Raw genomic sequence first — 27,901 nt, forward strand, 5'->3', positions numbered from 1 at the left:
CTAGAAGAACCAGGAGGAGCAGGATGAGCAGTGCTGGAGTTCCTCCTTATATAGATAAGGGTTTACAGTCTACAGTAACCTGGAGGAGCAGGATGAGCAGTGCTGGAGCTCCTTCTTATATAGATAAGGGTTTACAGTCTACAGTAACCAGGAGGAGCAGGATGAGCAGTGCTGGAGCTCCTACTTATATAGATAAGGGTTTACAGTCTACAGTAACCAGGAGGAGCAGGATGAGCAGTGCTGGAGCTCCTCCCTATATAGATAAGGGTTTACAGTCTACAGTAACCAGGAGGAGCAGGATGAGCAGTGCTGGAGCTCCTTCTGATATAGATAAGGGTTTATAGTCTAGAGTAACCAGGAGGAGCAGGATGAGCAGTGCTGGAGCTCCTTCTGATATAGATAGGGGTTTACAGTCTAGAAGAAGCAGGAGGAGCAGGATGAGCAGTGCTGGAGCTCCTCCTTATATAGATAAGGGTTTACAGTCTACAGTAACCAGGAGGAGCAGGAGGAGCAGTGCTGGAGCTCCTCCCTATATAGATAAGGGTTTATAGTCTACAGTAACCAGGAGGAGCAGGATGAGCAGTGCTGGAGCTCCTCCTTATATAGATAAGGGTTTACAGTCTACAGTAACCAGGAGGAGCAGGATGAGCAGTGCTGGAGTTCCTCCTTATATAGATAAGGGTTTACAGTCTACAGTAACCAGGAGGAGCAGGATGAGCTGTGCTGGAGCTCCTCCTTATATAGGTAAGGGTTTATAGTCTACAGTAACCAGGAGGAGCAGGATGAGCAGTGCTGGAGCTCCTTCTTATATAGATAAGGGTTTACAGTCTACAGTAACCAAGAGGAGCAGGATGAGCAGTGCTGGAGCTCCTTCTTATATAGATAAGGGTTTACAGTCTACAGTAACCAGGAGGAGCAGAATGAGCAGTGCTGGAGCTCCTCCTTATATAGATAAGGGTTTACAGTCTACAGTAACCAGGAGGAGCAGGAGGAGCAGTGCTGGAGCTCCTCCCTATATAGATAAGGGTTTATAGTCTACAGTAACCAGGAGGAGCAGGAGGAGCAGTGCTGGAGCTCCTCCTTATATAGATAAGGGTTTACAGTCTACAGTAACCAGGAGGAGCAGGATGAGCAGTGCTGGAGTTCCTCCTTATATAGATAAGGGTTTACAGTCTACAGTAACCAGGAGGAGCAGGATGAGCTGTGCTGGAGCTCCTCCTTATATAGGTAAGGGTTTATAGTCTACAGTAACCAGGAGGAGCAGGATGAGCAGTGCTGGAGCTCCTTCTTATATAGATAAGGGTTTACAGTCTACAGTAACCAGGAGGAGCAGGATGAGCAGTGCTGGAGCTCCTCCCTATATAGATAAGGGTTTACAGTCTACAGTAACCAGGAGGAGCAGGATGAGCAGTGCTGGAGCTCCTTCTGATATAGATAAGGGTTTATAGTCTACAGTAACCAGGATGAGCAGGATGAGCAGTGCTGGAGCTCCTTCTGATATAGATAAGGGTTTACAGTCTACAGTAACCAGGAGGAGCAGGATGAGCAGTGCTGGAGCTCCTCCTTATATAGATAAGGGTTTACAGTCTAGAAGAACCAGGAGGAGCAGGAGGAGCAGTGCTGGAGCTCCTTCTGATATAGATAAGGGTTTATAGTCTACAGTAACCGGGAGAAGCAGGATGAGCAGTGCTGGAGCTCCTTCTGATATAGATAAGGGTTTATAGTCTACAGTAACCGGGAGAAGCAGGATGAGCAGTGCTGGAGCTCCTTCTGATATAGATAGGGGTTAACAGTCTAGAAGAACCAGGAGGAGCAGGATGAGCAGTGCCGGAGCTCCTTCTGATATAGAAAGGGGTTTACAGTCTAGAAGAACCAGGAGGAGCAGGATGAGCAGTGCTGGAGCTCCTTGTTTATGATGTGATTCTTGTGACATTTGCCCTCCTCGGTCCCCTAGTATGTATTCTTGCCCCCTGTAGTGTCACATGACCAGGCATCGGGCCCCTGGCTCCACTGTAGTTTGGGCACTTTTCCTCAGGTTGGCCAGGAGATCAGTGATGGAGAAGTCCTCAGAGTTGTCCTCCTCCTGTCGCACTACGGCGCGCAGATTCCGGGAGAGGCGGACATGGTCTCCAGCCTTCACCTGCTCCTGGTCCTGGACGTTCTAGTGGAGGAAATACAAGAAGTCAGAGGGTGACATTCCCCATTGTGGCCCTCACCGGGGCCCCAGAACACACTTACTGCAGCCAGATGATATTTCTCCCTGAAGTGCTGCCTCATCAGCGCCCTCTCTGCCTTCTGCTGGGAGTACAAAGAATCCCTCCTCCTGTACCAGACAAAATGGTGGAAACATGGCGGGAAATGTAACTATGGGATGTGGTGGTTGCTATGGGATGGTTACTATGGGATGTGGTGATGACTATGGGATGTGGTGATGACTATGGGATGTGGTGGGATGATGTGGTGATGACTATGGGATGTGGTGATGACTATGGGATGTGGTGGGATGATGTGGTGATGACTATGGGATGTGGTGGTGACTATGGGATGTGGTGGTGGGATGTGGTGGTGACTATGGGATGTGGTGGTGGGATGTGGTGATGACTATGGGATGTGGTGGTGACTATGGGATGTGGTGGTGGGTTGTGGTGGTGACTATGGGATGTGGTGGTGACTATGGGATGTGGTGGTGGGATGTGGTGGTGACTATGGGATGTGGTGGTGACTATGGGATGTGGTGATGACTATGGGATTTGGTGATGACTATGGGATGTGGTGATGACTATGGGATGTGGTGGTGACTATGGGATGTGGTGGTGACTATGGGATGTGGTGGTGACTATGGGATGTGGTGGGATGATGTGTTGATGACTATGGGATGTGGTGGTGGGTTGTGGTGGTGACTATGGGATGTGGTGGTGACTATGGGATTTGGTGATGACTATGGGATGTGGTGATGACTATGGGATGTGGTGATGACTATGGGATGTGGTGATGACTATGGGATGTGGTGGTGACTATGGGATGTGGTGATGACTATGGGATGTGGTGGTGACTATGGGATGTGGTGGTGACTATGGGATGTGGTGGTGACTATGGGATGTGGTGGGATGATGTGTTGATGACTATGGGATGTGGTGGTGACTATGGGATGTGGTGGTGACTATGGGATGTGGTGGGATGATGTGTTGATGACTATGGGATGTGGTGGTGGGTTGTGGTGGTGATTATGGGATGTGGTGGTGGTGGTGATTATGGGATGTGGTGATGACTATGGGATGTGGTGGTGGGTTGTGGTGGTGACTATGGGATGTGGTGGTGACTATGGGATGTGGTGGTGACTATGGGATGTGGTGATGACTATGGGATGTGGTGGTGACTATGGGATGTGGTGATGAATATGGGATGTGGTGGTGACTATGGGATGTGGTGGTGACTATGGGATGTGGTGATGACTATGGGATGTGGTGATGACTATGGGATTTGGTGATGACTATGGGATGTGGTGGTGACTATGGGATGTGGTGGTGACTATGGGATGTGGTGGTGACTATGGGATGTGGTGGGATGATGTGTTGATGACTATGGGATGTGGTGATGACTATGGGATGTGGTGGTGACTATGGGATGTGGTGGTGACTATGGGATTTGGTGATGACTATGGGATGTGGTGATGACTATGGGATGTGGTGATGACTATGGGATGTGGTGATGACTATGGGATGTGGTGGTGACTATGGGATGTGGTGATGACTATGGGATGTGGTGGTGACTATGGGATGTGGTGGTGACTATGGGATGTGGTGGTGACTATGGGATGTGGTGGGATGATGTGTTGATGACTATGGGATGTGGTGGTGGGTTGTGGTGGTGACTATGGGTTGTGGTGATGAATATGAGATGTGGTGGTGACTATGGGATGTGGTGGGATGATGTGTTGATGACTATGGGATGTGGTGGTGGGTTGTGGTGGTGACTATGGGTTGTGGTGGTGACTATGGGATGTGGTGATGAATATGAGATGTGGTGGTGACTATGGGTTGTGGTGGTGACTATGGGATGTGGTGGTGACTATGGGATGTGGTGGTGACTATGGGATGTGGTGGTGGGTTGTGGTGGTGATTATGGGATGTGGTGGTGGTGGTGATTATGGGATGTGGTGATGACTATGGGATGTGGTGGTGGGTTGAGGTGATGACTATGGGATGTGGTGATGACTATGGGATGTGGTGGTGACTATGGGATGTAGTGATGACTATGGGATGTGGTGGTGGGCTGTGGTGATGACTATGGGATGTGGTGGTGGTGATTATGGGATGTGGTGGTGACTATGGGATGTGGTGGTGACTATGGGATGTGGTGGGATGATGTGTTGATGACTATGGGATGTGGTGATGACTATGGGATGTGGTGGTGACTATGGGATGTGGTGGTGACTATGGGATTTGGTGATGACTATGGGATGTGGTGATGACTATGGGATGTGGTGATGACTATGGGATGTGGTGATGACTATGGGATGTGGTGGTGACTATGGGATGTGGTGATGACTATGGGATGTGGTGGTGACTATGGGATGTGGTGGTGACTATGGGATGTGGTGGTGACTATGGGATGTGGTGGGATGATGTGTTGATGACTATGGGATGTGGTGGTGGGTTGTGGTGGTGACTATGGGTTGTGGTGATGAATATGAGATGTGGTGGTGACTATGGGATGTGGTGGGATGATGTGTTGATGACTATGGGATGTGGTGGTGGGTTGTGGTGGTGACTATGGGTTGTGGTGGTGACTATGGGATGTGGTGATGAATATGAGATGTGGTGGTGACTATGGGTTGTGGTGGTGACTATGGGATGTGGTGGTGACTATGGGATGTGGTGGTGACTATGGGATGTGGTGGTGGGTTGTGGTGGTGATTATGGGATGTGGTGGTGGTGGTGATTATGGGATGTGGTGATGACTATGGGATGTGGTGGTGGGTTGAGGTGATGACTATGGGATGTGGTGATGACTATGGGATGTGGTGGTGACTATGGGATGTAGTGATGACTATGGGATGTGGTGGTGGGCTGTGGTGATGACTATGGGATGTGGTGGTGGTGATTATGGGATGTGGTGGTGGGATGATGTGGTGATGACTATGGGATGTGGTGGGATGATGTGGTGATGACTATGGGATGTGGTGGTGACTATGGGATGTGGTGATGACTATGGGTTGTGGTGGTGACTATGGGATGTGGTGGTGGTGGTGATTATGGGATGTGGTGATGACTATGGGATGTGGTGGTGGGTTGAGGTGATGACTATGGGATGTGGTGATGACTATGGGATGTGGTGGTGGTGATTATGGGATGTGGTGGGGATGATGTGGTGGTGGTGACTATGGGATGTGGTGGTGGTGATTATGGGATGTGGTGGGGATGATGTGGTGGTGACTATGGGATGTGGTGGTGATGACTATGGGATGTGGTGGTGGTGGTGATTATGGGATGTGGTGGGGATGATGTGGTGATGACTATGGGATGTGGTGGTGATGACTATGGGATGTGGTGGGGATGATGTGGTGATGACTATGGGATGTGGTGGTGGTGATTATGGGATGTGGTGGGGATGATGTGGTGGTGGTGGTGACTATGGGATGTGGTGGTGGTGATTATGGGATGTGGTGGGGATGTGGTGGTGATGACTATGGGATGTGGTGGGGATGATGTGGTGATGACTATGGGATGTGGTGGTGATGACTATGGGATGTGGTGGGGATGATGTGGTGGTGGTGACTATGGGATGTGGTGGTGGTGATTATGGGATGTGGTGGGGATGATGTGGTGGTGGTGACTATGGGATGTGGTTGTGGTGATTATGGGATGTGGTGGGGATGATGTGGTGGTGACTATGGGATGTGGTGGTGATGACTATGGGATGTGGTGGGGATGATGTGGTGATGACTATGGGATGTGGTGGTGGTGATTATGGCATGTGGTGGGGATGATGTGGTGATTATGGGATGTGGTGGGGATGATGTGGTGATGACTATGGGATGTGGTGGTGGTGATTATGGGATGTGGTGGGGATGATGTGGTGATGACTATGGGATGTGGTGGGGATGATGTGGTGATTATGGCATGTGGTGGGGATGATGTGGTGGTGATTATGGGATGTGGTGGGGATGATGTGGTGGGGATGATGTGGTGATGACTATGGGATGTGGTGGGGATGATGTGGTGATTATGGGATGTGGTGGGGATGATGTGGTGATTATGGGATGTGGTGGGATGATGTGGTGATTATGGGATGTGGTGGGGATAATGTGGTGATGACTATGGGATGTGGTGGGGATGATGTGGTGATGACTATGGGATGTGGTGATTATGGGATGATGTGGTGATGACTAAGGGATGTGGTGGGGATGATGTGGTGGTGGCATGATGTGGTGATGACTATGGGATGTGGTGGTGATGACTATGGGATGTGGTGGGGATGATGTGGTGATGACTATGGGATGTGGTGGGGATGATGTGGTGATGACTATGGGATGTGGTGGTGGTGATTATGGGATGTGGTGGGGATGATGTGGTGATGACTATGGGATGTGGTGGGGATGATGTGGTGATTATGGGATGTGGTGATTATGGGATGTGGTGGGATGATGTGGTGATTATGGGATGTGGTGGGATCATGTGGTGATGACTATGGGATGTGGTGGGGATGATGTGGTGATGACTATGGGATGTGGTGGTGGTGATTATGGGATGTGGTGGGAATGATGTGGTGATGACTATGGGATGTGGTGGGGATGATGTGGTGGTGGTGATTATGGGATGTGGTGGGGATGATGGGGTGATGATTATGGGATGTGGTGGGGATGATGTGGTGATGACTATGGGATGTGGTGGGGATGATGTGGTGATGACTATGGGATGTGGTGGGGATGATGTGGTGATGACTATGGGATGTGGTGGGGATGATGTGGTGGTGGGATGATGTGGTGATGACTATGGGATGTGGTGGGGATTATGGGATGTGGTGGGGATGATGTGGTGGTGATGACTATGGGATGTGGCGGGGATGATGTGGTGATGACTATGGGATGTGGTGGTGGTGATTATGGGATGTGGTGGGGATGATGTGGTGATGACTATGGGATGTGGTGGGGATGATGTGGTGATGATTATGGGATGATGTGGTGATGACTAAGGGATGTGGTGGGGATGATGTGGTGGTGGGATGATGTGGTGATGACTATGGGATGTGGTGGGGATGATGTGGTGATGACTATGGGATGTGGCGGGGATGATGTGGTGGTGGGATGATGTGGTGATGACTATGGGATGTGGTGGGGATGATGTGGTGATGACTATGGGATGTGGTGGGGATGATGTGGTGATGACTATAGGATGTGGTGGGGATGATGTGGTGGTGGGATGATGTGGTGATGACTATGGGATGTGGTGGTGGGATGATGTCGTGATGACTATGGGATGTGGTGGGGATTATGGGATGTGGTGGGGATGATGATGTGGTGATGACTATGGGATGTGGAGGGGATGATGTGGTGGTGGGATCATGTGGTGATGACTATGGGATGTGGTGGGGATGATGTGGTGATGACTATGGGATGTGGTGGTGATTATGGGATGTGGTGGGGATGATGTGGTGATGACTATGAGTTGTGGTGGTGGGATGATGTGGTGATGACTATGGGATGTGGTGGTGGGATGATGTGGTGATGACTATGGGATGTGGCAGGGATGATGTGGTGGTGGGATGATGTGGTGATGACTATGGGATGTGGTGGTGATTATGGGATGTGGTGGGGATTATCGGATGTGGTGGGGATGATGTGGTGATGACTATGGGATGTGGTGGGGATGATGTGGTGATGACTATGGGATGTGGTGGGGATGATGTGGTGATGACTATGGGATGTGGTGGGGATGATGTGGTGGTGGGATGATGTGGTGATGACTATGGGATGTGGTGGGGATTATGGGATGTGGTGGGGATGATGTGGTGGTGATGACTATGGGATGTGGCGGGGATGATGTGGTGATGACTATGGGATGTGGTGGTGGTGATTATGGGATGTGGTGGGGATGATGTGGTGATGACTATGGGATGTGGTGGGGATGATGTGGTGATGATTATGGGATGATGTGGTGATGACTAAGGGATGTGGTGGGGATGATGTGGTGGTGGGATGATGTGGTGATGACTATGGGATGTGGTGGGGATGATGTGGTGATGACTATGGGATGTGGCGGGGATGATGTGGTGGTGGGATGATGTGGTGATGACTATGGGATGTGGTGGGGATGATGTGGTGATGACTATGGGATGTGGTGGGGATGATGTGGTGATGACTATAGGATGTGGTGGGGATGATGTGGTGATGACTATGGGATGTGGTGGGGATTATGGGATGTGGTGGGGATGATGATGTAGTGATGACTATGGGATGTGGAGGGGATGATGTGGTGGTGGGATCATGTGGTGATGACTATGGGATGTGGTGGGGATGATGTGGTGATGACTATGGGATGTGGTGGGGATTATGGGATGTGGTGGGGATGATGATGTAGTGATGACTATGGGATGTGGAGGGGATGATGTGGTGGTGGGATCATGTGGTGATGACTATGGGATGTGGTGGGGATGATGTGGTGATGACTATGGGATGTGGTGGTGATTATGGGATGTGGTGGGGATGATGTGGTGATGACTATGGGATGTGGTGGTGGGATGATGTGGTGATGACTATGGGATGTGGCGGGGATGATGTGGTGGTGGGATGATGTGGTGATGACTATGGGATGTGGTGGTGATTATGGGATGTGGTGGTGATTATGGGATGTGGTGGGGATGATGTGGTGATGACTATGGGATGTGGTGGGGATGATGTGGTGATGACTATGGGATGTGGTGGTGATTATGGGATGTGGTGGGGATGATGTGGTGATGACTATGAGTTGTGGTGGTGGGATGATGTGGTGATGACTATGGGATGTGGTGGGGATTATGGGATGTGGTGGGGATGATGTGGTGATGACTATGGGATGTGGTGGTGGGATGATGTGGTGATGACTATGGGATGTGGTGGGGATTATGGGATGTGGTGGGGATGATGTGGTGATGACTATGGGATGTGGTGGGGATGATGTGGTGATGACTATGGGATGTGGTGGTGATTATGGGATGTGGTGGTGATTATGGGATGTGGTGGTGGGATGATGTGGTGATGACTATGGGATGTGGTGGTGGGTTGTGGTGGTGACTATGGGATGTGGTGGTGACTATGGGATGTGGTGATGAATATGGGATGTGGTGGTGGGTTGTGGTGGTGACTATGGGATGTGGTGGTGACTATGGGATGTGGTGGTGACTATGGGATGTGGTGGTGGGTTGTGGTGGTGATTATGGGATGTGGTGGTGACTATGGCATGTGGTGGTGGGTTGTGGTGGTGATTATGGGATGTGGTGGTGACTATGGGATGTGGTGGTGGGTTGTGGTGGTGATTATGGGATGTGGTGGTGGTGGTGATTATGGGATGTGGTGATGACTATGGGATGTGGTGGTGGGTTGAGGTGATGACTATGGGATGTGGTGATGACTATGGGATGTGGTGGTGACTATGGGATGTAGTGATGACTATGGGATGTGGTGGTGGGCTGTGGTGATGACTATGGGATGTGGTGGTGGTGATTATGGGATGTGGTGGTGGGATGATGTGGTGATGACTATGGGATGTGGTGGGATGATGTGGTGATGACTATGGGATGTGGTGGTGGGTTGTGGTGGTGACTATGGGATGTGGTGGTGACTATGGGATGTGGTGATGACTATGGGTTGTGGTGGTGACTATGGGATGTGGTGGTGGTGGTGATTATGGGATGTGGTGATGACTATGGGATGTGGTGGTGGGTTGAGGTGATGACTATGGGATGTGGTGATGACTATGGGATGTGGTGGTGGTGATTATGGGATGTGGTGGGGATGATGTGGTGGTGGTGACTATGGGATGTGGTGGTGGTGATTATGGGATGTGGTGGGGATGATGTGGTGGTGACTATGGGATGTGGTGGTGATGACTATGGGATGTGGTGGTGGTGGTGATTATGGGATGTGGTGGGGATGATGTGGTGATGACTATGGGATGTGGTGGTGATGACTATGGGATGTGGTGGGGATGATGTGGTGATGACTATGGGATGTGGTGGTGGTGATTATGGGATGTGGTGGGGATGATGTGGTGGTGGTGGTGACTATGGGATGTGGTGGTGGTGATTATGGGATGTGGTGGGGATGATGTGGTGATGACTATGGGATGTGGTGGTGATGACTATGGGATGTGGTGGGGATGATGTGGTGATGACTATGGGATGTGGTGGTGGTGGTGATTATGGGATGTGGTGGGGATGTGGTGGTGATGACTATGGGATGTGGTGGGGATGATGTGGTGATGACTATGGGATGTGGTGGTGATGACTATGGGATGTGGTGGGGATGATGTGGTGGTGGTGACTATGGGATGTGGTGGTGGTGATTATGGGATGTGGTGGGGATGATGTGGTGGTGGTGACTATGGGATGTGGTTGTGGTGATTATGGGATGTGGTGGGGATGATGTGGTGGTGACTATGGGATGTGGTGGTGATGACTATGGGATGTGGTGGGGATGATGTGGTGATGACTATGGGATGTGGTGGTGGTGATTATGGCATGTGGTGGGGATGATGTGGTGATGACTATGGGATGTGGTGGTGGTGATTATGGGATGTGGTGGGGATGATGTGGTGATGACTATGGGATGTGGTGGGGATGATGTGGTGATTATGGCATGTGGTGGGGATGATGTGGTGGTGATTATGGGATGTGGTGGGGATGATGTGGTGGGGATGATGTGGTGATGACTATGGGATGTGGTGGGGATGATGTGGTGATTATGGGATGTGGTGGGGATGATGTGGTGATTATGGGATGTGGTGGGATGATGTGGTGATTATGGGATGTGGTGGGGATAATGTGGTGATGACTATGGGATGTGGTGGGGATGATGTGGTGATGACTATGGGATGTGGTGATTATGGGATGATGTGGTGATGACTATGGGATGTGGTGGTGGTGATTATGGGATGTGGTGGGGATGATGTGGTGATGACTATGGGATGTGGTGGGGATGATGTGGTGATTATGGCATGTGGTGGGGATGATGTGGTGGTGATTATGGGATGTGGTGGGGATGATGTGGTGGGGATGATGTGGTGATGACTATGGGATGTGGTGGGGATGATGTGGTGATTATGGGATGTGGTGGGGATGATGTGGTGATTATGGGATGTGGTGGGGATAATGTGGTGATGACTATGGGATGTGGTGGGGATGATGTGGTGATGACTATGGGATGTGGTGATTATGGGATGATGTGGTGATGACTATGGGATGTGGTGGGGATGATGTGGTGGTGGCATGATGTGGTGATGACTATGGGATGTGGTGGTGGTGATTATGGGATGTGGTGGGGATGATGTGGTGATGACTATGGGATGTGGTGGTGGTGATTATGGGATGTGGTGGGGATGATGTGGTGATGACTATGGGATGTGGTGGGGATGATGTGGTGGTGGGATGATGTGGTGATGACTATGGGATGTGGTGGGGATGATGGGGTGATGATTATGGGATGATGTGGTGATGACTAAGGGATGTGGTGGGGATGATGTGGTGGTGGGATGATGTGGTGATGACTATGGGATGTGGTGGGGATGATGTGGTGGTGGTGATTATGGGATGTGGTGGGGATGATGGGGTGATGATTATGGGATGATGTGGTGATGACTAAGGGATGTGGTGGGGATGATGTGGTGGGGATGATGTGGTGGTGGGATGATGTGGTGATGACTATGGGATGTGGTGGTGGGATGATGTGGTGATGACTATGGGATGTGGTGGGGATGATGTGGTGATGACTATGGGATGTGGTGGGGATGATGTGGTGATGACTATGGGATGTGGTGGGGATGATGTGGTGGTGGGATGATGTGGTGATGACTATGGGATGTGGTGGGGATTATGGGATGTGGTGGGGATGATGTGGTGGTGATGACTATGGGATGTGGCGGGGATGATGTGGTGATGACTATGGGATGTGGTGGTGGTGATTATGGGATGTGGTGGGGATGATGTGGTGATGACTATGGGATGTGGTGGGGATGATGTGGTGATGATTATGGGATGATGTGGTGATGACTAAGGGATGTGGTGGGGATGATGTGGTGGTGGGATGATGTGGTGATGACTATGGGATGTGGTGGGGATGATGTGGTGATGACTATGGGATGTGGCGGGGATGATGTGGTGGTGGGATTATGTGGTGATGACTATGGGATGTGGTGGGGATGATGTGGTGATGACTATAGGATGTGGTGGGGATGATGTGGTGGTGGGATGATGTCGTGATGACTATGGGATGTGGTGGGGATTATGGGATGTGGTGGGGATGATGATGTGGTGATGACTATGGGATGTGGAGGGGATGATGTGGTGGTGGGATCATGTGGTGATGACTATGGGATGTGGTGGGGATGATGTGGTGATGACTATGGGATGTGGTGGTGATTATGGGATGTGGTGGGGATGATGTGGTGATGACTATGAGTTGTGGTGGTGGGATGATGTGGTGATCACTATGGGATGTGGTGGTGGGATGATGTGGTGATGACTATGGGATGTGGCGGGGATGATGTGGTGGTGGGATGATGTGGTGATGACTATGGGATGTGGTGGTGGGGATGATGTGGTGGTGGGATGATGTGGTGATGACTATGGGATGTGGTGGGGATGATGTGGTGGTGGGATGATGTGGTGATGACTATGGGATGTGGTGGGGATGATGTGGTGATGACTATGGGATGTGGTGGTGATTATGGGATGTGGTGGGGATGATGTGGTGATGACTATGAGTTGTGGTGGTGGGATGATGTGGTGATGACTATGGGATGTGGTGGTGGGATGATGTGGTGATGACTATGGGATGTGGTGGGGATTATGGGATGTGGTGGGGATGATGTGGTGATGACTATGAGTTGTGGTGGTGGGATGATGTGGTGATGACTATGGGATGTGGTGGGGATTATGGGATGTGGTGGGGATGATGTGGTGATGACTATGGGATGTGGTGGTGATTATGGGATGTGGTGGTGATTATGGGATGTGGTGGTGGGATGATGTGGTGATGACTATGGGATGTGGTGGGGATGACTATGGGATGTGGTGGTGGGATGATGTGGTGATGACTATGGGATGTGGTGGTGATTATGGGATGTGGTGGTGGGATGTGGTGATGACTATGAGTTGTGGTGACTGCAGGATGTAGTCTTACCTGCCTGGCTGTAATACTCTGCGGTGCTGCTCCTCTGAGCTCCATCGTCTCATCATATTTACTTTGGGCTCTGGCTGGGGCCACCGTTCCTGGGGGGGGCCACTAGATATGCAGCATGACATACTCTTCACGGGGCCCCCCAAAAGCGATTTGGCAACAGAGGCCATGATTAGAGATCTCTCAGAACACAAATCATTGCAGTAATTGAATATAAAACCTGAAACAACAAGATGAGCAGGGAGATCTGGTGAGGATAATACCCCTGATGGGCATCACAGACCCGGCACCAGAACGTGGTCAGGAGAGGGTGTATGACAATTCTACAAACCTTCCCTTGTAGATTTAATCTGTGTATTAGATAAGGAAGAATTAAACAGTGTGAACACAGCCTAAAAACTCTCCTTCCCTCTGTATAACTAAACCTTCTCATCTGATCATGTGATCGGAGAGCATTATGGGACACGTAGACGATGGGTTTATAGCCAAGATGGCGGACAGAAGCGTCCAATGAACAGTCTTAATCCACCCACAATGTGTTATGGGAACATTCACACGTATGCGTTGCGGATTTGACTGGTTAGTGTTGCGGTGTTCTAACAGTTCACTCTCCCGGGTTGGCACCTCTTCCCTCAGCTCCTTATGCCAGGACCTGCCCCAGGGCTTCACCTTCATAGGACTATTTGCTCCTGGAGATTAAAGCGTCATTCACACTTGTGTATCTTGGAAAACTCTTTAAATGCCAAAGCCCAGAAGACAAACAAATCTTTACAGACGCTCTCCAAAAGGGTTTAACTTTACTGATCCAAACGCCCCCATGTGAGGTGCCACGTGTAACCCTGGGAGGTGACGTCCTCTGCTCCCCACAAGGTACTGAGCCATATCGGCAGAAGCTGCTCTGACTGATAGCACTTGGGGTCCAGACTACGTGAAGCCATATTGGGGGCCTAAAGCTTAGATCATGGAGTCCAGTTATGGTTGGACTCTAACATGTTTAGATTCATACCGTATCCTCTCTATGAGACACAAGATTCACGTCAGAAGGGGTTCAGCTCCGGCAGCAGGGGGCGCACTAACAGGAGAAATCAGCAGGGGGCGCACTAACAGGAGAAATCAGCAGGGGGCGCACTAACAGGAGAAATCAGCAGGGGGCGCACTAACAGGAGAAATCAGCAGGGGGCGCACTAACAGGAGAAATCAGCAGGGGGCGCACTAACAGGAGAAATCAGCAGGGGGCGCACTAACAGGAGAAATCAGCAGGGGGCGCACTAACAGGAGAAATCAGCAGGGGGCGCACTAACAGGAGAAATCAGCAGGGGGCGCACTAACAGGAGAAATCAGCAGGGGGCGCACTAACAGGAGAAATCAGCAGGGGGCGCACTAACAGGAGAAATCAGCAGGGGGCGCACTAACAGGAGAAATCAGCAGGGGGCGCACTAACAGGAGAAATCAGCAGGGGGCGCACTAACAGGAGAAATCAGCAGGGGGCGCACTAACAGGAGAAATCAGCAGGAACCAGAAATCACGTGAATTGTTTCCTGTCCAGAAGAGAGTCTCATCCTCCGTATAAAAGTGCAGGGGCCAAAACCAGTACAAGAGCCACAAGGAAAACAGATCTGTTCCTGGGGATCAGCACTAGGGCAGGTAGACGATCAGATCTCAGAATACACTGACTGGGGATCAGCACTAGGGCAGGTAGACGATCAGATCTCAGAATACACTGACTGGGGATCAGCACTAGGGCAGGTAGAGACGATCAGATCTCAGAATACACTGACTGGGGATCAGCACTAGGGCAGGTAGAGACGATCAGATCTCAGAATACACTGACTGGGGATCAGCACTAGGGCAGGTAGAGACGATCAGATCTCAGAATACACTGACTGGGGATCAGCACCAGGGCAGGTAGACATGATCAGATCTCAGAATATAGTGACTGGGGATCAGCACTAGGGCAGGTAGAGACGATCAGATCTCAGAATACAGTGACTGGGGATCAGCACTAGGGCAGGTAGACACGATCAGATCTCAGAATACAGTGACTGGGGATCAGCACTAGGGCAGGTAGACAATCAGATCTCAGAATACAGTGACTGGGGATCAGCACTAGGGCAGGTAGACACGATCAGATCTCAGAATACAGTGACTGGGGATCAGCACTAGGGCAGGTAGACGATCAGATCTCAGAATACAGTGACTGGGGATCAGCACTAGGGCAGGTAGAGACGATCAGATCTCAGAATACACTGACTGGGGATCAGCACTAGGGCAGGTAGAGACGATCAGATCTCAGAATACACTGACTGGGGATCAGCACTAGGGCAGGTAGACATGATCAGATCTCAGAATATAGTGACTGGGGATCAGCACCAGGGCAGGTAGAGACGATCAGATCTCAGAATACAGTGACTGGGGATCAGCACTAGGGCAGGTAGACACGATCAGATCTCAGAATACACTGACTGGGGATCAGCACTAGGGCAGGTAGACGATCAGATCTCAGAATACACTGACTGGGGATCAGCACTAGGGCAGGTAGAGACGATCAGATCTCAGAATACACTGACTGGGGATCAGCACTAGGGCAGGTAGAGACGATCAGATCTCAGAATACACTGACTGGGGATCAGCACTAGGGCAGGTAGACATGATCAGATCTCAGAATATAGTGACTGGGGATCAGCACCAGGGCAGGTAGACGATCAGATCTCAGAATACAGTGACTGGGGATCAGCACTAGGGCAGGTAGAGACGATCAGATCTCAGAATATAGTGACTGGGGATCAGCACTAGGGCAGGTAGACGATCAGATCTCAGAATACAGTGACTGGGGATCAGCACTAGGGCAGGTAGAGGTGATCAGATCTCAGAATACACTGACAGGGGATCAGCACTAGGGCAGGTAGAGACGATCAGATCTCAGAATACACTGACTGGGGATCAGCACTAGGGCAGGTAGAGATGATCAGATCTCAGAATACACTGACAGGGGATCAGCACTAGGGCAGGTAGACGATCAGATCTCAGAATACACTGACTGGGGATCAGCACTAGGGCAGGTAGACACGATCAGATCTCAGAATACACTGACTGGGGATCAGCACTAGGGCAGGTAGAGACGATCAGGTCTCAGAATACACTGACTGGGGATCAGCACTAGGGCAGGTAGACACGATCAGATCTCAGAATACACTGACTGGGGATCAGCACTAGGGCAGGTAGAGACGATCAGATCTCAGAATACAGTGACTGGGGATCAGCACTAGGGCAGGTAGACACGATCAGATCTCAGAATACACTGACTGGGGATCAGCACTAGGGCAGGTAGAGACGATCAGATCTCAGAATATAGTGACTGGGGATCAGCACTAGGGCAGGTAGACGATCAGATCTCAGAATACACTGACTGGGGATCAGCACTAGGGCAGGTAGAGGTGATCAGATCTCAGAATACAGTGACTGGGGATCAGCACTAGGGCAGGTAGAGGTGATCAGATCTCAGAATACAGTGACTGGGGATCAGCACTAGGGCAGGTAGACGATCAGATCTCAGAATACACTGACTGGGGATCAGCACTAGGGCAGGTAGACGATCAGATCTCAGAATACACTGACTGGGGATCAGCACTAGGGCAGGTAGAGGTGATCAGATCTCAGAATACAGTGACTGGGGATCAGCACTAGGGCAGGTAGACACGATCAGATCTCAGAATACACTGACTGGGGATCAGCACTAGGGCAGGTAGAGGTGATCAGATCTCAGAATACAGTGACTGGGGATCAGCACTAGGGCAGGTAGAGACGATCAGATCTCAGAATACAGTGACTGGGGATCAGCACTAGGGCAGGTAGACACGATCAGATCTCAGAATACAGTGACTGGGGATCAGCACTAGGGCAGGTAGACAATCAGATCTCAGAATACAGTGACTGGGGATCAGCACTAGGGCAGGTAGACGATCAGATCTCAGAATACAGTGACTGGGGATCAGCACTAGGGCAGGTAGACACGATCAGATCTCAGAATACAGTGACTGGGGATCAGCACTAGGGCAGGTAGAGACAATCAGATCTCAGAATACACTGACTGGGGATCAGCACTAGGGCAGGTAGACACGATCAGATCTCAGAATACACTGACTGGGGATCAGCACTAGGGCAGGTAGAGACAATCAGATCTCAGAATACACTGACTGGGGATCAGCACTAGGGCAGGTAGACATGATCAGATCTCAGAATATAGTGACTGGGGATCAGCACTAGGGCAGGTAGAGACGATCAGATCTCAGAATACAGTGACTGGGGATCAGCACTAGGGCAGGTAGAGACGATCAGATCTCAGAATACAGTGACTGGGGATCAGCACTAGGGCAGGTAGAGACGATCAGATCTCAGAATACAGTGACTGGGGATCAGCACTAGGGCAGGTAGAGACGATCAGATCTCAGAATACAGTGACTGGGGATCAGCACTAGGGCAGGTAGAGACGATCAGATCTCAGAATACAGTGACTGGGGATCAGCACTAGGGCAGGTAGAGACGATCAGATCTCAGAATACAGTGACTGGGGATCAGCACTAGGGCAGGTAGACACGATCAGATCTCAGAATACACTGACTGGGGATCAGCACTAGGGCAGGTAGAGACGATCAGATCTCAGAATACAGTGACTGGGGATCAGCACTAGGGCAGGTAGAGACGATCAGATCTCAGAATACAGTGACTGGGGATCAGCACTAGGGCAGGTAGAGACGATCAGATCTCAGAATACAGTGACTGGGGATCAGCACTAGGGCAGGTAGACACGATCAGATCTCAGAATACACTGACTGGGGATCAGCACTAGGGCAGGTAGAGACGATCAGATCTCAGAATACAGTGACTGGGGATCAGCACTAGGGCAGGTAGACACGATCAGATCTCAGAATACACTGACTGGGGATCAGCACTAGGGCAGGTAGAGATGATCAGATCTCAGAATACACTGACTGGGGATCAGCACTAGGGCAGGTAGACATGATCAGATCTCAGAATATAGTGACTGGGGATCAGCACTAGGGCAGGTAGAGACGATCAGATCTCAGAATACACTGACTGGGGATCAGCACTAGGGCAGGTAGAGACGATCAGATCTCAGAATACAGTGACTGGGGATCAGCACTAGGGCAGGTAGAGACGATCAGATCTCAGAATACAGTGACTGGGGATCAGCACTAGGGCAGGTAGAGACGATCAGATCTCAGAATACACTGACTGGGGATCAGCACTAGGGCAGGTAGAGACGATCAGATCTCAGAATACAGTGACTGGGGATCAGCACTAGGGCAGGTAGAGACGATCAGATCTCAGAATACAGTGACTGGGGATCAGCACTAGGGCAGGTAGACATGATCAGATCTCAGAATATAGTGACTGGGGATCAGCACCAGGGCAGGTAGAGACGATCAGATCTCAGAATGCAGTGACTGGGGATCAGCACTAGGGCAGGTAGAGACGATCAGATCTCAGAATACACTGACTGGGGATCAGCACTAGGGCAGGTAGAGGTGGTCAGATCTCAGAATACACTGACTGGGGATCAGCACCAGGGCAGGTAGAGACGATCAGATCTCAGAATACAGTGACTGGGGATCAGCACTAGGGCAGGTAGACACGATCAGATCTCAGAATATAGTGACTGGGGATCAGCACTAGGGCAGGTAGACATGATCAGATCTCAGAATACAGTGACTGGGGATCAGCACTAGGGCAGGTAGAGGTGGTCAGATCTCAGAATACACTGACTGGGGATCAGCACTAGGGCAGGTAGAGACGATCAGATCTCAGAATACACTGACAGGGGATCAGCACTAGGGCAGGTAGAGATGATCAGATCTCAGAATACACTGACTGGGGATCAGCACTAGGGCAGGTAGAGGTGATCAGATCTCAGAATACAGTGACTGGGGATCAGCACTAGGGCAGGTAGAGACGATCAGATCTCAGAATACAGTGACTGGGGATCAGCACTAGGGCAGGTAGACATGATCAGATCTCAGAATATAGTGACTGGGGATCAGCACTAGGGCAGGTAGAGACGATCAGATCTCAGAATACACTGACTGGGGATCAGCACTAGGGCAGGTAGAGACGATCAGATCTCAGAATACAGTGACTGGGGATCAGCACTAGGGCAGGTAGAGACGATCAGATCTCAGAATACAGTGACTGGGGATCAGCACTAGGGCAGGTAGACATGATCAGATCTCAGAATATAGTGACTGGGGATCAGCACCAGGGCAGGTAGAGACGATCAGATCTCAGAATACAGTGACTGGGGATCAGCACTAGGGCAGGTAGAGACGATCAGATCTCAGAATACACTGACTGGGGATCAGCACTAGGGCAGGTAGAGGTGGTCAGATCTCAGAATACACTGACTGGGGATCAGCACCAGGGCAGGTAGAGACGATCAGATCTCAGAATACAGTGACTGGGGATCAGCACTAGGGCAGGTAGACACGATCAGATCTCAGAATACACTGACTGGGGATCAGCACTAGGGCAGGTAGAGACGATCAGATCTCAGAATACAGTGACTGGGGATCAGCACTAGGGCAGGTAGACACGATCAGATCTCAGAATACAGTGACTGGGGATCAGCACTAGGGCAGGTAGACATGATCAGATCTCAGAATACAGTGACTGGGGATCAGCACTAGGGCAGGTAGACACGATCAGATCTCAGAATACACTGACTGGGGATCAGCACTAGGGCAGGTAGAGGTGATCAGATCTCAGAATACAGTGACTGGGGATCAGCACTAGGGCAGGTAGAGACGATCAGATCTCAGAATACACTGACTGGGGATCAGCACTAGGGCAGGTAGACGATCAGGTCTCAGAATACACTGACTGGGGATCAGCACTAGGGCAGGTAGACGATCAGATCTCAGAATACAGTGACTGGGGATCAGCACTAGGGCAGGTAGACGATCAGATCTCAGAATACAGTGACTGGGGATCAGCACTAGGGCAGGTAGACATGATCAGATCTCAGAATAGTGACTGGGGATCAGCACTAGGGCAGGTAGACGATCAGATCTCAGAATATACTGACTGGGGATCAGCACTAGGGCAGGTAGAGACGATCAGATCTCAGAATACAGTGACTGGTGATCAGCACTAGGGCAGGTAGAGACGATCAGATCTCAGAATACACTGACTGGGGATCAGCACTAGGGCAGGTAGAGGTGATCAGATATCAGAATACAGTGACTGGGGATCAGCACTAGGGCAGGTAGAGACAATCAGATCTCAGAATACACTGACTGGGGATCAGCACTAGGGCAGGTAGACGATCAGATCTCAGAATACACTGACTGGGGATCAGCACTAGGGCAGGTAGAGACGATCAGATCTCAGAATACACTGACTGGGGATCAGCACTAGGGCAGGTAGAGACGATCAGATCTCAGAATACAGTGACTGGGGATCAGCACTAGGGCAGGTAGAGACGATCAGATCTCAGAATACAGTGACTGGGGATCAGCACTAGGGCAGGTAGAGACGATCAGATCTCAGAATACAGTGACTGGGGATCAGCACTAGGGCAGGTAGAGACGATCAGATCTCAGAATACACTGACTGGGGATCAGCACTAGGGCAGGTAGACGATCAGATCTCAGAATACAGTGACTGGGGATCAGCACTAGGGCAGGTAGACGATCAGATCTCAGAATACAGTGACTGGGGATCAGCACTAGGGCAGGTAGAGACGATCAGATCTCAGAATACAGTGACTGGGGATCAGCACTAGGGCAGGTAGACAATCAGATCTCAGAATACAGTGACTGGGGATCAGCACTAGGGCAGGTAGACGATCAGATCTCAGAATACAGTGACTGGGGATCAGCACCAGGGCAGGTAGACACGATCAGATCTCAGAATACACTGACTGGGGATCAGCACTAGGGCAGGTAGAGGTGATCAGATCTCAGAATACAGTGACTGGGGATCAGCACTAGGGCAGGTAGAGAAGATCAGATCTCAGAATACACTGACAGGGGATCAGCACTAGGGCAGGTAGACGATCAGATCTCAGAATACACTGACTGGGGATCAGCACTAGGGCAGGTAGACGATCAGATCTCAGAATACAGTGACTGGGGATCAGCACTAGGGCAGTTAGACGATCAGATCTCAGACTACACTGACTGGGGATCAGCACTAGGGCAGGTAGAGGTGGTCAGATCTCAGAATACACTGACTGGGGATCAGCATTAGGGCAGGTAGAGACGATCAGATCTCAGAATACAGTGACTGGGGATCAGCACTAGGGCAGGTAGACGATCAGATCTCAGAATACACTGACTGGGGATCAGCACTAGGGCAGGTAGAGATGATCAAATCTCAGAATACAGTGACAGGGGATCAGCACTAGGGCAGGTAGAGACGATCAGATCTCAGAATACACTGACTGGGGATCAGCACTAGGGCAGGTAGATGATCAGATCTCAGAATACACTGACTGGGGATCAGCACTAGGGCAGGTAGAGACGATCAGATCTCAGAATACACTGACAGGGGATCAGCACTAGGGCAGGTAGAGACGATCAGATCTCAGAATACACTGACTGGGGATCAGCACTAGGGCAGGTAGACAATCAGATCTCAGAATACAGTGACTGGGGATCAGCACTAGGGCAGGTAGAGATGATCAGATCTCAGAATACACTGACTGGGGATCAGCACTAGGGCAGGTAGAGACGATCAGATCTCAGAATACAGTGACTGGGGATCAGCACTAGGGCAGGTAGACAATCAGATCTCAGAATACAGTGACTGGGGATCAGCACTAGGGCAGGTAGAGACAATCAGATCTCAGAATACAGTGACTGGGGATCAGCACTAGGGCAGGTAGAGACAATCAGATCTCAGAATACACTGACTGGGGATCAGCACTAGGGCAGGTAGAGATGATCAGATCTCAGAATACAGTGACTGGGGATCAGCACTAGGGCAGGTAGACGATCAGATCTCAGAATACACTGACTGGGGATCAGCACTAGGGCAGGTAGAGACGATCAGATCTCAGAATACAGTGACTGGGGATCAGCACTAGGGCAGGTAGAGACAATCAGATCTCAGAATACACTGACTGGGGATCAGCACTAGGGCAGGTAGAGACGATCAGATCTCAGAATACACTGACTGGGGATCAGCACTAGGGCAGGTAGAGACGATCAGATCTCAGAATACAGTGACTGGGGATCAGCACTAGGGCAGGTAGACGATCAGATCTCAGAATACAGTGACTGGGGATCAGCACTAGGGCAGGTAGAGGTGATCAGATCTCAGAATACACTGACTGGGGATCAGCACTAGGGCAGGTAGATGATGAGATCTCAGAATACAGTGACTGGGGATCAGCACTAGGGCAGGTAGAGACGATCAGATCTCAGAATACAGTGACTGGGGATCAGCACTAGGGCAGGTAGAGAAGATCAGATCTCAGAATACAGTGACTGGTGATCAGCACTAGGGCAGGTAGACGATCAGATCTCAGAATACACTGACTGGGGATCAGCACTAGGGCAGGTAGAGATGATCAGATCTCAGAATACACTGACTGGGGATCAGCACTAGGGCAGGTAGAGGTGATCAGATCTCAGAATACAGTGACTGGGGATCAGCACTAGGGCAGGTAGAGGTGATCAGATATCAGAATACAGTGACTGGGGATCAGCACTAGGGCAGGTAGAGAAGATCAGATCTCAGAATACAGTGACTGGGGATCAGCACTAGGTTAGGTAGAGAAGATCAGATCTCAGAATACAGTGACTGGGGATCAGCACTAGGGCAGGTAGAGACGATCAGATCTCAGAATACACTGACTGGGGATCAGCACTAGGGCAGGTAGAGATGATCAGATCTCAGAATACACTGACTGGGGATCAGCACTAGGGCAGGTAGACGATCAGATCTCAGAATACAGTGACTGGGGATCAGCACTAGGGCAGGTAGAGACGATCAGATCTCAGAATACAGTGACTGGGGATCAGCACTAGGGCAGGTAGAGGTGATCAGATCTCAGAATATAGTTACTGGGGATCAGCACCAGGGCAGGTAGAGACAATCAGATCTCAGAATACAGTGACTGGGGATCAGCACTAGGGCAGGTAGAGATGATCAGATCTCAGAATACACTGACTGGGGATCAGCACTAGGGCAGGTAGATGATGAGATCTCAGAATACACTGACTGGGGATCAGCACTAGGGCAGGTAGAGACGATCAGATCTCAGAATACAGTGACTGGGGATCAGCACTAGGGCAGGTAGACGATCAGATCTCAGAATACAGTGACTGGGGATCAGCACTAGGGCAGGTAGAGGTGATCAGATCTCAGAATACACTGACTGGGGATCAGCACTAGGGCAGGTAGATGATGAGATCTCAGAATACAGTGACTGGGGATCAGCACTAGGGCAGGTAGAGACGATCAGATCTCAGAATACAGTGACTGGGGATCAGCACTAGGGCAGGTAGAGAAGATCAGATCTCAGAATACAGTGACTGGTGATCAGCACTAGGGCAGGTAGACGATCAGATCTCAGAATACACTGACTGGGGATCAGCACTAGGGCAGGTAGAGATGATCAGATCTCAGAATACACTGACTGGGGATCAGCACTAGGGCAGGTAGAGGTGATCAGATCTCAGAATACAGTGACTGGGGATCAGCACTAGGGCAGGTAGAGGTGATCAGATATCAGAATACAGTGACTGGGGATCAGCACTAGGGCAGGTAGAGAAGATCAGATCTCAGAATACAGTGACTGGGGATCAGCACTAGGGCAGGTAGAGAAGATCAGATCTCAGAATACAGTGACTGGGGATCAGCACTAGGTTAGGTAGAGAAGATCAGATCTCAGAATACAGTGACTGGGGATCAGCACTAGGGCAGGTAGAGACGATCAGATCTCAGAATACACTGACTGGGGATCAGCACTAGGGCAGGTAGAGATGATCAGATCTCAGAATACACTGACTGGGGATCAGCACTAGGGCAGGTAGACGATCAGATCTCAGAATACAGTGACTGGGGATCAGCACTAGGGCAGGTAGAGACGATCAGATCTCAGAATACAGTGACTGGGGATCAGCACTAGGGCAGGTAGATGATGAGATCTCAGAATACAGTGACTGGGGATCAGCCCTAGGGCAGGTAGAGACGATCAGATCTCAGAATACAGTGACTGGGGATCAGCACTAGGGCAGGTAGAGACAATCAGATCTCAGAATACAGTGACTGGGGATCAGCACTAGGGCAGGTAGAGATGATCAGATCTCAGAATACACTGACTGGGGATCAGCACTAGGGCAGGTAGATGATGAGATCTCAGAATACAGTGACTGGGGATCAGCACTAGGGCAGGTAGAGAAGATCAGATCTCAGAATACAGTGACTGGGGATCAGCACTAGGGCAGGTAGAGACAATCAGATCTCAGAATACAGTGACTGGGGATCAGCTTCTTTTTAGTGATCCCCGGCAGCTCTCCATTCAGTGGTGAAGCGGTCAGAGGTAAAGGCCTGTAATGTGACCCATGTGGTCAGTGATCAACATGTAGTCATGTGCCCTCAAGGGCCAGGAGATACAGCAGAACCTCGGCTGTTCTTTAACTCTAAGGCCCCCCAGTCTCAGGGTCTCCCAGAACCTCGTCCGTCTACAGAGGAGCCCGACATTCCATGATGCCCACCCCTGAAGGGTCAGGATACATCAGGGTCTCCCAGAACCTCAGCCGTCTACAGGGGGCCCGACATTCTATGATGCCCACCCCTGAAGGGTCAGGATACATCAGGGTCTCCCAGAACCTCATCCGTCTACAGGGGGCCTGACATTCTATGATGCCCACCCCTGAAGGGTCAGGATACATCAGGGTCTCCCAGAACCTCAGCCGTCTACAGGGGGCCCGACATTCTATGATGCCCACCCCTGAAGGGTCAGGATACATCAGGGTCTCCCAGAACCTTGGCTGTCTACAGAGGGGCCCGACATTCCATGATGCCCACCCCTGAAGGGTCAGGATACATCAGGGTCTCCCAGAACCTCGTCCGTCTACAGGGGGCCTGACATTCTATGATGCCCACCTCTGAAGGGTCAGGATACATCAGGGTCTCCCAGAACCTCAGCCGTCTACAGGGGGCCCGACATTCTATGATGCCCACCCCTGAAGGGTCAGGATACATCAGGGTCTCCCAGAACCTCGTCCGTCTACAGGGGGCCTGACATTCTATGATGCCCACCCCTGAAGGGTCAGGATACATCAGGGTCTCCAAGAACCTCGGCCTTCTACAGGGGGCCCGACATTCTATGATGCCCACCCCTGAAGGGTCAGGATACATCAGGGTCTCCCAGAACCTCGTCCGTCTACAGGGGGCCCGACATTCTATGATGCCCACCCCTGAAGGGTCAGGATACATCAGGGTCTCCCAGAACCTCAGCCGTCTACAGGGGGCCCGACATTCTATGATGCCCACCCCTGAAGGGTCAGGATACATAAGGGTCTCCCAGAACCTCGTCCGTCTACAGGGGGCCCGACATTCTATGATGCCCACCCCTGAAGGGTCAGGATACATAAGGGTCTCCCAGAACCTCGTCCGTCTACAGGGGGCCCGACATTCTATGATGCCCACCCCTGAAGGGTCAGGATACATCAGGGTCTCCCAGAACCTCGGCCTTCTACAGGGGGCCCGACATTGTATGATGCCCACCCCAGAAGGGTCAGGATACATCAGGGTCTCCCAGAACCTTGGCTGTCTACAGAGGGGCCCGACATTCTATGATGCCCACCCCTGAAGGGTCAGGATACATCAGGGTCTCCCAGAACTTTGGCTGTCTACAGAGGAGCCCGACATTCCATGATGCCCACCCCTGAAGGGTCAGGATACATCAGGGTCTCCCAGAACCTCGGCCATCTATAGAGGAGCCTGACATTCTATGATGCCCACCCCTGAAGGGTCAGGATACATCAGGGTCTCCCAGAACCTCGTCCGTCTACAGGGGGCCTGACATTCTATGATGCCCACCCCTGAAGGGTCAGGATACATCAGGGTCTCCCAGAACCTCGTCCGTCTACAGGGGGCCCAACATTCTATGATGCCCACCCCTGAAGGGTCAGGATACATCAGGGTCTCCCAGAACCTCGGCCTTCTACAGGGGGCCCGACATTCTATGATGCCCACCCCAGAAGGGTCAGGATACATCAGGGTCTCCCAGAACCTCAGCCGTCTACAGGGGGCCCAACATTCTATGATGCCCACCCCTGAAGGGTCAGGATGCATAAGGGTCTCCCAGAACCTCGGCCTTCTACAGGGGGCCTGACATTCTATGATGCCCACCCCTGAAGGGTCAGGATACATCAGGGTCTCCCAGAACATCGTCCGTCTACAGGGGGTCCGACATTCTATGATGCCCACCCCTGAAGGGTCAGGATACATCAGGGTCTCCCAGAACCTCGGCCATCTATAGAGGGGCCTGACATTCTATGATGCCCACCCCTGAAGGGTCAGGATACATCAGGGTCTCCCAGAACCTCGTCCGTCTACAGGGGGCCCGACATTCTATGATGCCCACCCCTGAAGGGTCAGGATACATCAGGGTCTCCCAGAACCTCAGCCGTCTACAGGGGGCCCGACATTCTATGATGCCCACCCCTGAAGGGTCAGGATACATCAGGGTCTCCCAGAACCTCGGCCTTCCACAGAGGAGCCCGACATTCTATGATGCCCACCCCTGAAGGGTCAGGATACATCAGGGTCTCCCAGAACCTCGGCCTTCTACAGAGGGGCCCGACATTCCATGATGCCCACCCCTGAAGGGTCAGGATACATCAGGGTCTCCCAGAACCTCAGCCGTCTACAGAGGGCCCGACATTCTATGATGCCCACCCCTGAAGGGTCAGGATACATAAGGGTCTCCCAGAACCTCGGCCGTCTACAGAGGGGCCCGACATTCTATGATGCCCACCCCTGAAGGGTCAGGATACATCAGGGTCTCCCAGAACCTCGGCCTTCTACAGAGGAGCCCGACATTCCATGATGCCCACCCCTGAAGGGTCAGGATACATCAGGGTCTCCCAGAACCTCAGCCGTCTACAGAGGGCCCGACATTCTATGATGCCCACCCCTGAAGGGTCAGGATACATAAGGGTCTCCCAGAACCTCAGCCGTCTACAGGGGGCCTGACATTCTATGATGCCCACCCCTGAAGGGTCAGGATACATAAGGGTCTCCCAGAACCTCGTCCGTCTACAGGGGGCCCGACATTCTATGATGCCCACCCCTGAAGGGTCAGGATACATCAGGGTCTCCCAGAACCTCGGCCTTCTACAGAGGGGCCCGACATTCCATGATGCCCACCCTGTCCCCACATACCTGAGTTTTCTCCCAGAGTCCATGGTGCACCAGTGAGGGCAGCGCGGCTCCGGACTCAAAGCTTCATTATAATCCTTTAAGTTGGGATCAGTCACAATCCTGATTTATCCC

General features: G+C 51.3%; 1 protein-coding gene across 1 annotated transcript; it reads right to left on the bottom strand.

Moving 5' to 3' along the window:
* Positions 1-1,724: 1,724 nt before the first annotated feature.
* On the bottom strand, positions 1,725-27,901 carry LOC130339680 (complexin-3-like). The gene is made up of 4 exons (XM_056554066.1): positions 27,791-27,901; positions 13,376-13,592; positions 2,239-2,323; positions 1,725-2,161 (listed from the first exon to the last, which is right to left on the bottom strand). Exons 2-4 carry the CDS (start codon positions 13,540-13,542, stop codon positions 1,979-1,981), a joined length of 435 nt encoding a protein of 144 aa, XP_056410041.1. The 5' UTR covers positions 13,543-13,592; positions 27,791-27,901; the 3' UTR covers positions 1,725-1,978.

Source organism: Hyla sarda, unplaced genomic scaffold, assembly GCF_029499605.1.
Source record: "Hyla sarda isolate aHylSar1 unplaced genomic scaffold, aHylSar1.hap1 scaffold_55, whole genome shotgun sequence".
NCBI classification, from domain to species: domain Eukaryota; kingdom Metazoa; phylum Chordata; class Amphibia; order Anura; family Hylidae; genus Hyla; species Hyla sarda.

Coding starts and splice junctions, on each gene's coding strand:
- LOC130339680 (XM_056554066.1), bottom strand. CDS start 13,542: ATGGCCTCTGTTGCCAAATCGCTTTTGGGGGGCCCCGTGAAGAGTATG. Junction 2,324..13,375: donor AGAGTATTACAGCCAGGCAG/GTAAGACTACAT, acceptor TGTCTGGTACAG/GAGGAGGGATTCTTTGTACT. Junction 2,162..2,238: donor AGAAATATCATCTGGCTGCA/GTAAGTGTGTTC, acceptor TTCCTCCACTAG/AACGTCCAGGACCAGGAGCA.